Source organism: Armigeres subalbatus, chromosome 2, assembly GCF_024139115.2.
Source record: "Armigeres subalbatus isolate Guangzhou_Male chromosome 2, GZ_Asu_2, whole genome shotgun sequence".
In the NCBI taxonomy this organism is placed as follows: domain Eukaryota; kingdom Metazoa; phylum Arthropoda; class Insecta; order Diptera; family Culicidae; genus Armigeres; species Armigeres subalbatus.
Window position 1 is genome coordinate 436,358,009 of NC_085140.1, and position 17,205 is coordinate 436,375,213.

At 39.2% G+C, this 17,205-nt stretch overlaps 1 protein-coding gene across 1 annotated transcript in view; it reads right to left on the minus strand.

Annotated features, from left to right (window-relative positions):
* LOC134213603 (TGF-beta receptor type-1) overlaps positions 1 to 17,205 on the minus strand; it is a 226,765-nt gene that overhangs the window by 19,747 nt on the left and 189,813 nt on the right. The window contains 1 exon segment of the mRNA XM_062692814.1: positions 8,035 to 8,271. Coding sequence (XP_062548798.1) covers positions 8,035 to 8,271 — 237 coding nt within the window.

The following is a 17,205-nucleotide window of genomic DNA, read 5'->3' on the forward strand; positions in this document are numbered from 1 at the left end:
GGTCTTCTTATGACAGATGTACTTGGAACGCGTCGTTTCTGAGCTTCTAGTGCGCTTTTTTGAATCAACTCAGTAAGGAATCGATACTCATCCAGTGGCGGAAGAATATCAGTTGACTCAATACCAATTTTTACCGCCGATGCAAATTTTTGCCAGTCAATGTTCTTCGTGAGGTCGAAAGGAACCTGAACTGGCTCTGATCGTTGATAGCCATTTTTGATTGTGGTGACTATCGGCATGTGGTCACTACCATGGGGATCTTTGGATTACCTTCCACGTACAATCTAATGATAGTGAGTTTTGAGCATAAAGACAGATCTAATCGACTTTCTTGACCTTAAGGTCCTATTCGAGTTACTTCACCTGTGTTCAAGATATTCAAGTTGAAATCGTCGCACAAATCATAGAAAATTGGCGCTCTATTATCGTCTCTGGTTTCGCCCCATGCAGTACCATGTGCATTCATATCGCCCAGTATTAAAACTGGGGATGATAGAAGCGAAACTGCGCTCCAAAGATGTCGACGACTAAGCGAGGCATTTGGTGGAATATAAACTGAAGCTATGCAAAGGTCTTTATTCTTTACATTTACTTGGCAAGCGACGATTTCCAAGCCATTTACAATTGGGATGGGAATTTTGTAGAAAGGAGTAACATTTTTGATCCCCACAAGAACGCCACCATAGTTATCATCCCGATCTAGGCGAATAATGTTAAAATCGTGGAAGTTGATTTCATCTTCAGAAGAAAGCCATGTTTCACTGAGTGCAAATATATCGCAATCGTGTTTGCGAATCAAAAACTTGAACACGTCTAATTTATTTTTAGACTATGACAGTTCCACTGTAGCACAGTGATTGTATCTTCTATATTGGCCGTATTATCCATCGAAAGATACAATTTCTGCAAGAAGGGGCCATGAAACAGTCAATTGCTTCAGATATGTTTCTACTGTTGGTAAAAAGATGTCAATAATTGCCCTCATTGAATTGGGTACATTAAATAATTTCAAAATACGGTCCACAAGGTCCTTAAAGGATATCAGTCCTCGCTTGACGAGATTCTTTTCTTGGAAGTGCGAGTAGCACTTTTCTGCTCATCGATATTTCTTGTCTGATGTTTCCTTGACACATCAGTTTTAGGCTAATGGCGGGAATGTCTTACTGCAACATGGGTCACAAGGTGCAGTGTAGACAGACTGCTTCGGATTTTAAATAATCCCCATTACCATCCAATTTTTGCAAGCTTTTTAGGGACGATTTTTGTTTTCTTACGGCGCAATCCTGGGGAAGACAGTTTCTTCCTCTTTTCGGGTACGTGTACCTCCGCAGAATCATCCATATCGGCTACGTCAGAGTCCGATTCGTCTGTAAATGACATCATAAAAATCACTTACTTGAACGGCAGCTGAAATAGCAGCCGTTGCGTTGGCAGTTGCGGATGTATCTTGCGACTTCACCATTTCTGCATACGACTGCTTAAAGCGCTGTACTAACGAACGCTTAACTTTTTGTACACCGCTTCTTGTACACCGGGCATTCTTGCAAACCATGGGGAGGGTCTAGACCACAATAAGCACATTTTGTAGCTTGTTGTTGGCATGACTCCTCCCTATGCTTCTCAAAACATTTGCTACAACAGGGCTTGTTGTCGCAAAACTTGGCAGTGTGCCCCAACTGTTTGCAGTTGGTACAATTAAACACCCTCGGCACAAAAGACGCACCGGAAATAACATATTTTCAATATCTACATATTTTGGGAGAATCGAACCGGCGAACGTCACCCGAAGTGAACCTGACTTGGAATACACTTTTTACCATCTACCATGACAGCTGGAATGCAACTCCTTGCAATCCAGAATATCCACAGTAGATTGTAGGCATTCTTTAAGCGACCTTTTCCTGCAAGTACATCCGTACAAGTCAGGCTCGCTGCGTTTATCACGCCTTCAATTTCGACCTCTCGCGAGGAGCAATATAAACCAAATATTCTACATTATACAGTTGGTCTTTTGCAACAGCATTTGCATCCTGATATGTAGGTGCGGTTACACGTAGTTTGTTCCGATTAATCTGATGAAAATCAGTTTTCGGAAAACGACGCGATCAAGTCGCGTTTGATTCCTAAAAATCAATACTTTTCACTTTCTGCCGAAAGTAAACAACCCAAGGCCCAGGCGAAGAAGCCTGGTAGAATCGCGATACGAACGACATTGTCTGTGGGAGGCGTTTCGCCTCCGTTTTCTTCGTCCATGTAATATAACCCAAAATCCCCAAAATAATAATAAAAAAAAATTATATGAGAAAATACTAATAAGATTTAACTACCGTGGACCCCCGGTAATATGACCGTTTTAATCTGAACACTTTTTAATTTGAACCCCGTTGGTTTGAACATCGTTCAAATTAAAAATGGTTTAAACGTCATTTACCACGTGGAATCGAGAGAAGAAAAATGGAACATCGTGAAATGGAACGCAGAATCAAAACAAACCAGCGAAGAGAGCAGCCAGAAACCAGTTTTTCTGATGCTTATAGAGTAACCAGAAGTTCAAACTAAAAATGAACCCCGTTAATGTGAATGAGGTGCCGTTCAAATTATCGGGGGTCCACGGTATAATAATAACCAAACAACCACCAAAACACAGAAAAAGCGAAATGAATTAATAATATTTCAGGCGAACTTTTTCGCTTTTTGGCCCACTGTAATCCACCGGTACCTAACTATAGGCAGAACACAAAACGGCACCACTGAAGTGTGGATGAATCGAGTTCAACGGGACAATGGGATACAATATTGTACTTAGCCTGTTCGCTGCCTACTCCACCGAGTAGGTAGCTTTTTACGTGACGGCGACTTTGCTGCTGTTGGTCGTCACAGTAATGCTTTCAGAAAAAAAAGAAACTTCACCTTCTCACGAGACTGCAATAGCATTGCTAAAGACAGCTCGCTTCCTTAATTAGTCGGCTGGATAGATCACCTTGTGACTAACTAACTTTTAACTCGCGTAGGCAACTAACGATATAAAAACAACACCGACCGTGGGGGAAAAAAAACTCCACCGATTAAAAGAGCGTCACGTGATGAGACACGGATGTAAATACGTCCGGCTCGTCCAGAAACACGACAAGGAATGAAGTTGTAGTAGCTTATCTATGACAAGTTTACTTCTTTGGGGAGTTGGGCAGCCGCGAAAGTTTGTTGACCGCACAGGAAAAAATAATAAAAACTAAGAAGCGCGTAAAAAATAAAGACGTGGAAAATTACACTATTCTGGGCGTACACGGATCTTTTCCAACAAGTTCGCCCTAAATATATGCAATGTCTATAGCATTATGCCAATATCTATAGCATTAATCATATTAAAAGTGACATAATGCAATAGAAATTGCATACATTCAGGCAGAAATATCGTTTAAATTTACGCTCTTTTAGGCATTCCCTTTATGTGAATTACTTTCGTGTAAAGTTCAACAACTTTTTCTATCTGTGGCTACAATTGGCACATCTCACCGATTTATGTGTTTCGTTTTTGTCAACATGCTCCAAATCTGCTTTCTTTAGAAGTTGGCACTCAGCTGAAAGTGGTTTTTGCCGCACTTGACGCATAGTGGGCAAATGTTACAATTCCGCATACCATGCCTGAGTCGCTGCAATGGTGACATTGCAAAGAAAGCGGTCTGTAGGTCTGTATGTCGACGTTCATAGTAGCGCCACTTCACAATGACGTTGAAGACTGATCTTACCTTGCGCTTCTCCAATACTTTAACATCTACTTTCACGAAGTGGAGCAGATATAGCGCACTTTCATCCAGACCATCAGCCTTGCGCGAAAACAGATTTATTTGAAGTGCTATAACACCAAGTGCAGTAAGTTCTGTCTCCAGTTCGTTAATTTCGTAGACCGGCAGACCCGATAGAATAACTTTCACTGGTTGCTCGGTGGCAGGGGTGTGGGTGTGGAACAAAATGTCCTGGAGCGCTTTGATGGTGCTATGATAACCTTCTTGTCCCGCACAGTGTAGTTGTACACCCGTTTTGAACGCCTTCATTTGGTATTCGGTTTGTGCTATACTGATTTTCGACATCAGCTCTCGTATCTGCCCGGTTGTCTTATTGACAATCAAAATTGGAGTGACACGAATTTTCTTTACTTTGGGCACCTGGCTTGTTGCAATAGGACTTTGAGTAAGCGTTTGCATTTCGAATTCATCCGAAATATCATTGATCTGCAGTATCTCAAACTGGTTGCTCTCGTCGATATTAGATTGTGGTTGAGTAGCTCTGGGAGGTCAACTGAGCCTTCACGGTGGCCGCATTTTGTTTGAACGCATCCGGGGGGACTTTCTGTGTGCTCATGGTGCCTATTCGCGAGTAACTTCTTCGAAATAAATAACGTTAAAAACTCGATTATTGCAGACCGCGCAAAAAAGGGTCGCCAGATGAAATCCACCGTTTTTCACAAACATAGATTTGATTGATAAGCAAGGTACTTTAAGTATAAGTATAAATAACAGATGTACAAGCTGCTCTTACTCGCAATGTTTTCATTTTTTAAGCACATTTTAAATTAAAAGTTTCCAGCCAGCTTTGCGAGCTAATTCGGTGATGCCAAGTTCGATTAGCGGCCCTCAGTCTAGGATTTTTGCGGATAGAAAACATTCTCCGACTCCCTGGGCATATATCCATTGACACACAAGATACATATTAGGGTGGCTCAAAAAACACTTTTTCAAATATTTTGATGGGCCGCCCTCTTATTCGGTTCTATTTGATGCCCTGATGCTCTGGACAAAATTTCAGCCAAATCGGTCAACGTTTGGCCGGTGCTAAACTCGTTAAAAGTTTATATGTATGTAAAAATGTATGCAGAAACATCCAAAAACAGTCATTTGTAGTTAGACGACACAATTTACGATGAAGAGCTATGATACTCATTCAATTTTTAGAGAATTAAATACAGAATGTTATGCTGAAAACCGCGAGAAGATTAGAGTTTATTAGGCAAAGATATTTTTTTACTGGAGTGTTGTAGGGGTGAATTTATTTCTTTTCAAAGGTAAAAGAAACGAAATTTGCTCAAACCCCGCTTCAGAGAAGTGCTGATAACTTAGCCGGGCAAACTCTAAACTTCTCGCGGTTTTCTGCATAACATTCTGTATTAAATTCTTCAAGATCTGAATGAGTATCACAGTTCTTCATCGTAAGTTGTGCTGTCTAACTGCAATTCACTGTTTTTGGATGTTTCTGCATACATTTTTGCATATAAACTTCCAACGAGTTTAGCACCGCCCAAGCGTTGACCGTTTTGGCTGAAATTTTGTCCAGAGCATCAGGGGATCAAATAGAATCGAATAAGAGGGTGGCCCATTAAAAAAATTAAAAAAGTTTTTCCCATACTAATTTGAGCCACCCTAATACATATTCAAAAGGTATACACACTTAGTTTTATTTCTGCAGCTCGGCAAAAATCCGCACAGCCGTGCGCCAGCAAAGTAAATAGCTGATATTTCAGCAAAAATGACGTTTGTTAGCTGATTTTCGGCCAAATATTTGCTGATTTTCAGCAATTTTAACAGAAATCTCGGCAAAAAACATGTTTGCTGGGGCACGGCTGTGTGAGTCTCGGTAAAAGTTCAACATTTTGCTGAGATCCCGGTAAAAAAATTAAGTGTGTAGAGAAGTTTAAAATTATAACTTGTGGAAATACGAAATAAACAATCAGTTAAAAAGCCTACAAAGTTTTAGTTGGAATCTAGATCCATTGTTATTCGATAGAAATAAAAATACACTCGATTATTTGGAGAAGAAGAAGTACCGTGAAGTACCCTAATTTCGCGTACTTAAGACCTGACGAAGTTAAAACGTTCATTAAAAAACATGTAGTGGCCATTTGGAAACATTTGCTACTGCATCACGTAGTAGAAGGATTCTAGGTTCTCAAAAAAATGTTACTTGCAAATTTTGCTGCTATTTAAAAAAAATGGAGTGTGAATCCGAAACCGTTGTATGCTCCTTATTTCGCGCAAGAAAATAGGATAGGTTCCTAATTTCGCGCAAAAATGTTCCTAACTTCGCTCATGTTTGGAATTGAATATCGTTATTGGTTTGATGAAATATATTCAATTGACCAATAGAAGCATGCATCCATTGTTCAAAATATGCAGATAACGGTATCAGACAGCCGTCAGTGACCCATTCTTTAGTCGAAATGGTATGTACCTATATTTCGACCCTGGAGCTTTGCTTAGTTTTTTCTTCATGAATTTTAGTTGACACAAGTCATAATTCCTAAAATATCGTTTTCTTCTGAAATATAAACCATATTTTAAGAAAAAAAGGCATGGTATGAGCAATGTTTAGCTGGTGTATAAAATAAGTTCAAATTTTCGAGACGTCATGAAAGAAAGTCTTAAATTCCGCTATCTCTTACATAGGACATCTTCAAATATGTATTTTATACAAGACATCTTCAATATTATATACATTATCGGAAAGCTGCTGTAGTTTTATCTTAAGTTTGGCATCATTTTACACATCGCTCATTTTACACATCGGATATGGTAGCTATTGCAGGCACTGATCTATAAGATTTTTCAAATCAACATTAGTCGATGTCGGTGGTTATCCGCCTGAAAATTAGATAAAAAGCGTATGGGAATGAACTTTTCGGGTTCTATTCAGTGTAAAACTGTCCTGTGTATTATATTGCTTTTGTTTCATCAGAATGTTGCAAATGAAACTACGCAACAACAATAAACGAAATTAGGCACCATAATTACTCTCATATACCTAATTTCGCTCACAAAGCGAAAGTCTAAATAAACACAAAATACATAAAATTTTACACTTTTCAATAGTAATGACGAATAAACATATCCAACAGAACATAATGGATACAAATATTTCCAGCCAGTTTTGTACAGTAAAATCATTTGTTTACTTGGGTCATGTTCTTTGTCGCTGTGCTAAGCACAAGCAAATATGGCGGTCGATGGGAGGATCAAATTGAAATAATTTCATTTGGTGTACTAAACCAAGTTTGTTTTTCAAATTTTTTCGTGAAAAACATTCAACAACAATGATATTTTGTAATCCTCCAGATTTTTCAATTTTGACTGGTACCTAAAAATTGAAAAAAAAATAAATGATTTTATAATGCGCGAAGTTAGGGCGCGCGCGAAATTAGGGCACATCACGGTATTATAAATCTTCTGTGTGAATATTGAAATGGGGTGATTATTGAACTATCGTTTCCTATTTTAGGTAAAACATCTTCATGGTCTTCACCTGTCATATGGCGAGCATACTAAAGGTCTGTCCATATACTACGTGGATAGGTTTGGGTCATTTTTAGATACCCCCATCCCCCAGCGAGGACAATATAGCCCTTTTAAATTTTCAGAAAATTGTAGAATTCTTGGACATTTACCAAACTTTCCTCACCCCTCAACGTCCACGTGGTATATGGACAGCCCTTATATACTAATACAATGTGCTCTGCTCATATAACTGAATAAAAGTTCTAGAAGAACTGAAGCGCATCGATACTAATTGTATTCCACTCAACTCCACTACTTTGAATGAATTTTAACAAATACGAATTTTGACCTCAACATGTGAAGATTGTTTTCAGCGTACTAGACTCTACTCGACGCCGACATTTGCAGGGGAACGGTAGGTATTTCCGTCCATCGTCGTAGGGGTTTCTCCTGAGCTTACGATTTGGTAAGGATGAATTCGACAAAAAATATCTCCTTTAATTGGTTTTCGAGACTATGACGAAAAGACGAAAATGCATGCCTTAAGGCCCGATGCCCACGTAGCGTATTATCAACGCTGCGTGCACACGGCGTTAAAAGGACGCATGTGTGCATCGGAAAAAGCGGTAACGCAGCGTGGCCGCACCGATGCACACCTGTGTTTTTTCAACGCCACGTGCACGCAGCGTTGAAAAAAACGCTACGTGGGCATCGGCCCTAAACCTACCTATTCATTAAATTTTGTTTATAAATACTGCAAACAAACACTCACCTGAACCCGACCCGGAAGTGGTCATCTCGATAAAGTCCTGAATCGTAGTGTGCCCGTTCAATATCGGGTAGCTCGCCCCACACACCGAATCCTCCGGCAGTATCTGGCGGGCTCCGCTGTTGCGCTTCCGGTGCCGCACAAAAATCACATAGACCGCCGATGCCATCACCAGGGCGGCGATCACAACGAACAGCACCACTATCAGCACCATTTTGTCTACCTTGTCCACCTCGGGTGCTGTTTGATGTTTTTGTTTACGCCGCAGCAGCATTTCCGTCCCCGTCCAGTGCACCGGGTAGTTTTTCAATTATTCCGAAGCACGTAGTCGCGCAGCGTGCCGCAGAGTTGCGAAATTAGATTATTTTTTGTTCGGAAACGTCGCCAGGTACGCAAGCGATGTCAAAACACGAACGCGGCGCAGCAGTAAAATAAAAGTTGAGAGAAGAAAAAGTTTTATTAGAAAATCAGCAAAATAAATCAAAGTATAAGCTGGTTTTTTTTTTTCATCTGACCCGGTAGACCAGAAGCAAAGGATTTTTTTATTTTGTTCTTGAGATAAAGGGAAGAAAGCATGGAAAGGGAAGAAAGCAAATCTTCGGAAAGGACAAAAACTCGCAAATCCTGTTTCGTTAGTTGGTGGAGCATAAAATAAATTCTACCCAGATGGACAGAAGCAACCCGTGCATAGTTAGCGGCAAGCATGTACCATATGAAAAGCAAGCGAAAAAAGATTAGTATCATGCACAAGTATATATACACATATGTTAGTTTTTTTTTTTCACCATAAACCATAAAATCGTAAATACAGGTAATTGAAGGGTCAAAAACCGAAATGTATTATAGTTGAGTTGGTTTTTAGATTTACCTTTTTAATTTTTGACCACTTTTCAATGTATAATTTATAGATATCAGCACAGTAACTAGGTAATAATATAAAACTTTGGGTAATATCTGGAGACGTTTTAACTGATTTAAAAAAAATGTCTGAAATAATGACAACTTAATGAAATAAAACGCATAATGCTATCGATTTCACCTCAAAATTAGATTTCCAATTTTCATTTACAATAAATGGTCTGAATTTTACTGTATAATAAATAACTTGTTTGTAATAACAGTATAATGAATAACTTGTTTAAAGAAAACCTAACGTGTAAATGTACGACAAAAGTTCAGCTTCTGATTTTTAAGAATTTAACGGTAAATGGCACATTGACAATTATATTACTCAAATGTCCAGGAAAAACCCAGATTAATCCACCTACAGTGAGATTTTGACCCTTCCTTAGTTATAAGAAATTTTTTTCCAGACTCCAGTATTTAAAACGAGATATAACTAATCAGCTTCCCACTGCGATTTACCGTTTAAGTCATAACTCCCGCGATCGTCATTGAGAACGGACGTAATTAATTACCCGCTTCTCAACCTAAGTAGTGCACCGCGAAGGCAGCGATAAATCGAATTGAACCAACGCTCAAATTACAAACCACGTATCGGCCCATACACCGCGAGTGACGAGTGAACAGTGAAAATCGCATAGCTGACAAAAGTGTGACAATGGGGACGCGCAGCGGGGGGTTGTTTCCCCCCGATCGTGCCAATCAAAATAGGTATGTGATATTGAAGAAAACAAATGGATCAATAACCGAGCACAGCATATTTCTCGTGACAAAGTAAATCGAGACATACTGCTGTTATGAAGATATTTGGCTAAACAGAAAAGAAGGTTCGTTGACCGTAATTCTGAATGAGAAAAATGCAAGGAAATTAGTTGAAAACATGAAGGAATTGGCAGATGGAACACCGATCACCGTCAGCTGGGATACCAAACGGAATACGTCCCGCGCTGTCGTTGTCTGTCGGGAGCTCGCAATAGATACTGAAGACGATATAAGAACAAACCTAAGCACACAAGGTGTGACTGAAGTTAAACATATCAGCAGAATGAGCGACGACAAAAACGAAATTCAACACCGAGTCGTGATTCTCACGTTCTCCCAGCCTTCACCGCCAGAAAAACTGAAAATTGGATACCGCGTCTGCAGAACTGAAAAGTACTACCCCGACCAACGCAATGCTACCGGTGTTACGAGTATCAGCACATTAGTAAATTTTGCAAAAAGAAGAACGCTGCCGAACCTGCGGCGAAAAGGCACACCTGGAAAGTGATGAATGCTCGAAAGAAATAAAGTGCATAAACTGCGACGATAATCATATCTCGACCAGCAAGGCATGTCCAATTTTAGGCAAGAGCAGCAAATAATCAAAATAAAAACGGATAAAAACATCTCATACACCGCAGCCCGGAAACAACTTATCAACACCAACGAAAACCAAGTTACGCAAAGTTACAGGCGATGTCCAAACCATCGTCGAAAATGCAAGAAAACAGTGGGAAAAGGAGCTGGAGGAGAAAATGAGCTTTATCTCGGAAAAATGAAAATTATTTCGGAACGAATGGAAGCGCTCAACGAAAAGAAGCAAATATTAAAACTGGTATAACTACCTCAAAGATAAAGAAAAGAATCTAAAGATCACTGAAGAGAAAATGCAAAAAGATATCGAAGAAATGAAAACGCACTGTGGCAAGCTAACAAACGAGCTGCAGAAAAAGGATGAATTAATAGAAAAATTAACAAAAAACATTGAGCCGCAGACCCAGAAAACGATCACAACTAAAGACAAACATGGAAAAAAAAATTAAATGTGACAAACCGATCGAATCATCTCCCGACAGAGAAACCAGAGAAGGCACACCAAGAAGGAAAAGCAACCGAATAAACAACAAAAACAACAACAAACAAAGAAAAACAGATTCCTCAGACATGGAAACAGAGGAATTAAACGACGATAACTGATAATAGCAGCAATAAAATCAAATCTGAATATGACCACGCTTATACAATGGAACTGTAACGGTATACGGAGCAAACACGCAGAACTTCAACTACTAATAAGTGAACATCAGCCTCTTTTCCTGGCCATACAAGAAACCAGGACAAACCCAAAGACAGCTTTAATATAAAAAGGATACAACTCGATATTTGAGCATCGACCATCTGGTCAAGGAGGGGTAGCTATGCTTATAAAGAAGGGAATCCCTTTCACCCCAGTACAAATACAAACAGACCTGGAAATCATCGCTATAGAGGTAAATACACCCTTCAAAATGACAATCGCATCAATATACATTCCGCCAAATATAACATTGGATACTAAAGAATTTGACAAAGTGCTATGCACTTTACCGAAGCCACTAATAATGGCCGGTGACTTAAACGCTCACCACGCGCAATGGGATTTGAAACACCAAGATTCCAGAGGTAAAGAAATTATCAAAATAATAGAAGACCATGGATTATTAACGCTAAATGATGGCCAAACAACCTTCATACACTCAGCCAAAAGAAACGACATGTACAGCACATCAGCAATCGATGTAACAATATGCAGCCCTGAACTAGCATCAAAATTAGATTGGACCATAATAAACGACCAGCATAGCAGCGATCATTTTCCCATTAAAATCGGAACTATTCAGGTCAACTGCCCTAACAAACAATATCCCAAATGGAAAATCGACTCCGCCGACTGGAAAAAATTCGAAGAGATTCTAGAAGATCAAATAAACCCAAATGAGGAATACTCAATAGAAGATCTGACTACTTACATCAGACATGCCGCACTAGCATCAATTCCAAGAACATCAGAAGTGGTATCAAAAAAATCCGTACCCTGGTGGAATGACAACACCCGGGAAGCAGTTAAACAAAGGCGAAAATCTCTCAGAAAATTAAAAAACACACCTATTGACCACCCTGATTACCAAATGATCCACGACAACTTTCGTAAACACAGATACGAAGCAAGGAAAATCATCGAAGAAGAGAAACAGAAATCGTTTGAATCGAAGAAGTTTGGAACAAGATCAGAAGCATATCAGGAAAAAAATCATCAGAAAACATCTGGACGATAACATCAGATAACAACAACATAACTGACCCTCAACAGATTGCGGAACACCTAGCCAAACACTTCACCAAAGAATCATCAGACAGCGCATACCCACTCACCTTCATTACTAAAAAGAATGCTGAAGAACAGCAGCCAATCAATTTCCCTACATCAAGATATTCACTGTACAACAAAGAATTTACTTTGGAAGAGCTTATATACCATATGGACACACTGAAAGGATCCTCACCTGGTCCCGATGACATCCACAATCAAATGCTGAAAAGACTTCCACTATTTATCAAGAAGAAATTACTTGCATCATACAATAACATTTGGATCAATGGAATATTCCCCAACACCTGGAGAGAATCTCACCTAATCCCAATCCCTAAACCAGGAAAACACACACACGATCCAAAAATCTTCGACCCATATACCTAACCAGCTGTGTGATGAAACTTTTCGAAAGAATGGTCAATCGCAGACTAATGAACGAACTCGAAAATAAATCAGTCCTGGGACCTAATCAATTCGCTTTCCGGAAAGGAAAACAAACAACTGATCCCCTTACAGAGATAGAAGAAATATGCACCCAAGCCATAAATGAGAAAAAACACGCAGAACTTCTTTTCCTGGACTTAGAAAAGGCATACGACAGAACCTGGCGCTATCTGATACTAAAAAATCTGTCAAAAGCTGGCATAGGGGGACACATGGCTACCTTTTGCCAAAAATTTCTCGAAGAAAGACGTTTCAAAGTGCTTTATCAAGGGCATTTCTCCTCTGAACAAATTCAACAAAACGGAGTACCACAAGGATCAGTACTTGCTGCCACATTCTTCCTAGTTGCTATCAATAGCATAAACGATTGGATACCCAAAAACACCATTACCAAACTATATGCAGACGACATCACCATCGCCGTAACCACAAGATGCGCCAGATGGACCCGCTTTAAGATACAAAAAATCCTAGACCGAATTAAAGACTGGTGCACTGAAACTGGATTTACCATCTCTACTCAAAAGTCGTCAATTATGCACATTGGAAACCGGCAAAAACTTCTAAAACAGCCTCCTGCCATACTTGATAAAGAACCAATCAAACTAACAAAAAATACAAAACTGTTGGGAATATGGCTAGATCACAAACTCAACTTCAAACATCATATTCAAACGAAACGAGATGAATGTAAACGAATATTAGCCCTGATGAAAAGTATAAGCAGCACAAATTTCGGAGCAGATCGAAGATCATTACTTCGGATATTAAACACCATGCTTGTTCCCAGACTTATATACGGAGGCCCTATAATAAGCCGAGCTAAAGATACCGATATCAACAGACTGTGCCCCATATACCATCAAGGAATTCGAATAGCCACTGGGGCATTTCACTCCAGCCCAATTGAAAGCCTGTTAGCAGAAAGTGGACAACTTCCATTGGATCTTAGAATATCTGAAGCACTTATCTTATATAGTACAAAACAAATGTGCCGCAAAGCTATCTCCCCAACCTGTACACTAACAGAGCGATCAAACGAAAAATCAGAGACCCTGAACATCCCACAGGTAAACGTTACCATAGGACAATCAAATTACAACACCATCAAACAAATAAACGGAGTCAACATAACCACACTCAATACTCTAACACCCACCGAAAAAAGAATCCGTTTTCTCGAAGCATGCAAACTCAAATACCCCCACCACAAACACATATACACCGATGGATCAAAAACCAGACAAGGAACGGGAAGCGGAATATACTCGAGTGACCAGGAAATTAGCATCAATCTTCCTAAACATTTATCCATCTTCAGCGCGGAAGCATACGCAATTAATAAAGCAATTGACCTCAACCCCACTGAATTGACGGTCATATTCAGCGATTCTCAAAGTGTCCTCGCGGCAGTTAAAGGGCACAACTCTAACCACCCATGGATAGAAGATATCAAAACAAAGTAAAACAAAACCCTGGCCGCTTAGACCTGTGCTGGGTACCAGCTCATATCAACATAACTGGCAACGAAAAAGCCGACAAACTAGCGAAACTTGCCACAGCAGCACAGACATCCACCAATATTGAAACACCATACGATGATTACAAAAAGCTAGTTAAACTCCATACAAGACTAACATGGGAGAATGCCTGGCACAATAACCGCGGACACTTGAGAGAAATAAAATATGATACAAGCGAATGGTCAACATCCTTCTCGATGAACAGAGAAGAAAGCAAAGCTATTACCCGACTCAGAATCGGTCACACTAGAATTACACACGGACATTACGCCCGCAAGGAAGCAGCACCCACCTGCTCAGCATGTGGCTCCCCAATTACAGTGAAGCACATCATTCTGGAATGCACCAAATTCACCAAACACCGTATCGAAGAAAATATCGCCAAGTCACTCTACCTGGCCCTAGGAAACAATATCAATGAACTTAGAAAACAACATCATACCTCACGAAAACGAATTTGATCCACGAAATTTAACGCATCAGCAAAAAATACTTACACGATGAATAAGCCAACCACCGAGCTACGCAGCATAAGGGAATCAAGACAACCAACCTGACGGGAACCCGGACCAAAGGCTAACACGAACGATAAATCCACAGTGACTAGATATAAGAATATATTGTAATTTTATCCTCCGGTGACTTAAATGACAACAAGTTGAAAAGGTCACCTAAATAAATCAAATACAACAACAACAACAACAACAACCGTTTAAGTGACAAAATAATTGCCTACCCAAAGGCGGATATCATGGGTTGAATGACAACTCAACGAATGATAACGTACTGTACTTCATGCTGCCTATCTATAAGGCGCTCGTCGGATTGAAAAACTATTGTGACATAGTTAGTAACAATCGTAACGCTGGTTGCATACATTGCACTCGTAAGTTGCCCAGACCTCGATCTTAATTAATCCAGAACTAACTAAATCAGTCATTGATCTGAGCGGAACTCAATAGCGTTCAATAATAACATATATTTCGCCTTATGGATGCCTAATTTGGTAAAACTAAGTTTGTTCAATACCTTAAAATGAGCGAGATTTTTATGATAGTAAATTTCAGAATTTGCCCACATACGCACACATACATGCATACAAGTGATCTATTAGTGTCTCAAAACATGCTCACATTTGCTATCTAGCTTCCACTGAAGAAATTTTTTAAATCCCTTTCAATTTTTACGTTTTTGCTTTTCTGAGAAGACTTTTTTGTACATGCTTCTATATGTTCCTCAATTAAAATCATTTGTTTCTTTGAAACAAATCAGAAAAATAGGCATAATTCCATGTCATATCATTTGTTATAAATATATTTTCAATGTCAAAGTGATTTTGTTTAAAATACCATACATTTTATTTAATAATTCACGAGATTTCTTGATAGATTAATACGTAACACACCTGCATAACGCATACAAAGTGAAATTATAGACACTTCCGAAGGAAGGGTCAAAAAGAGAAATAATAATATAACAGCAGCAGTGATTTGTAATAAATTCAAGAATTTTGTAGAACAACGACTTTTAAAAGAAACATTGTTTTTATGCACTCAAAAGGTTGAAAATCACTTTAACAGGATCAAAACGTGAACGGAGCGAATCGCAATGTTTACAACACTTGTAGAGCACACCAGAAACCTCCGTTTAGAGGTTGTTGCGATGATTTCCGGCTTTTCTATGTCTGGTTAGTTTTTTTTTTTCAAAATTGAAAATAGGCCACTAAATCGACTTGAGACACCTCGAAATGTTATCCGAATGAGCTGAAAATTTGACAGGAGGCGTATTTCAGCATAGCGATTATGTTTCTGGGCTGACAGGTTGAATTTTTGATACTTTTTGAAAACATGAAGAGGTCTTCAAGGATGTTTATCGATCATTTGATAATTTGCGTTCGATCATTTAGTAGTTTGTCAATAACTCATTCCACGAGCTGAATTTCAAAGTGTGTAGTATGATGGACTTCTAGTGCGAAGGTTTTTCTACAACTTTGCCTAATGGTTTGTTGTAGAAATTCAACTAATAACGGAGTTATAGCGCTAGTTGCAGTGACTTAAACTAAATGATTGGAATTTTGTTATTATTTAGTCTAAGTTACTGAAACTATAGCTATAACTCCGTTACTAATAGAATTCGAACAACAAACCATTCGGTAGAATTGTAGAAAAACCTTCGCACTAGAAGTCCATCATACAACACATTTTGAAATTCAGCTTTCAGAATGAGATACGTATTCCAACAACAGATACGTATTCTTCTTCCCCCTTTTATAAATTGCGAGACTGTGTTTCAAAATCTTACAAAAAGGCAGAAATTGAGGATCTGATTGGTCTTGAAAATATTGAATTATTTTTTCCGCTGGAGAATCGAAAAGGTGCAACTGAGGAACCGATAACGGTAAAATGACTTCTGGGCTGGACTCTCATAGCTCAGTTACATCAAAATCCGATTCTTTCTTATCCTAAAAAACCGGAGAAAAAAACGATTGATTTGGAACACTGAAATACGCTTGAATGGAGTGTCACTGAACTCTAATCTCTTGAATGGTCAGGACTCTGGACCACTGGTGTCATTGCTGGACTGGTGTCATTGCAAAAGTGCATACGGATAATTCGTGAAGGAAATGTCTCATCAGCTGAAGATAGAATTATCCAACAGGCAATTCCATGTGTTTTTTCTTCCAATACGACATGACATGATGCATGACGATTATGTGATGGATGTTTGTGATGGATGTTTGTGATGGATGTTTGCTACTTTTGGTGCAACTTGGTCACCCAATCCATGTCAAATCTATGTCAAGTCCAGTCCATGTCAAGTCCATGTCCGATCCAATCCACGTGCAGTCCACTTCTCTCCACGCCTAGTCCATGTCCAATCCATCTTTTGTGTCAAATCCAGTCCACGTCAAGTCCAAGTCATGTCCGATCCATGTCCAGCCCAGTATATGTCCAGTTCAGTATACACCTGATTCTGTTTTTACACGGATTTTTTTTACACGGCCGTGTAAAAAAAATCCAATACAAAATGTTTGCAAAGTTGCTCCATTTTGCATGATTCGTCGAGAAATTATAAAACTTTTTTTACACGGATTTTCAAATTTTGAACTGAAAACTTTTTTTACACGGAACGCATCCCCCGTGTAAAAAAGAATCGGGTGTATGCCCAATCTATGTCCAGTCCGATCCA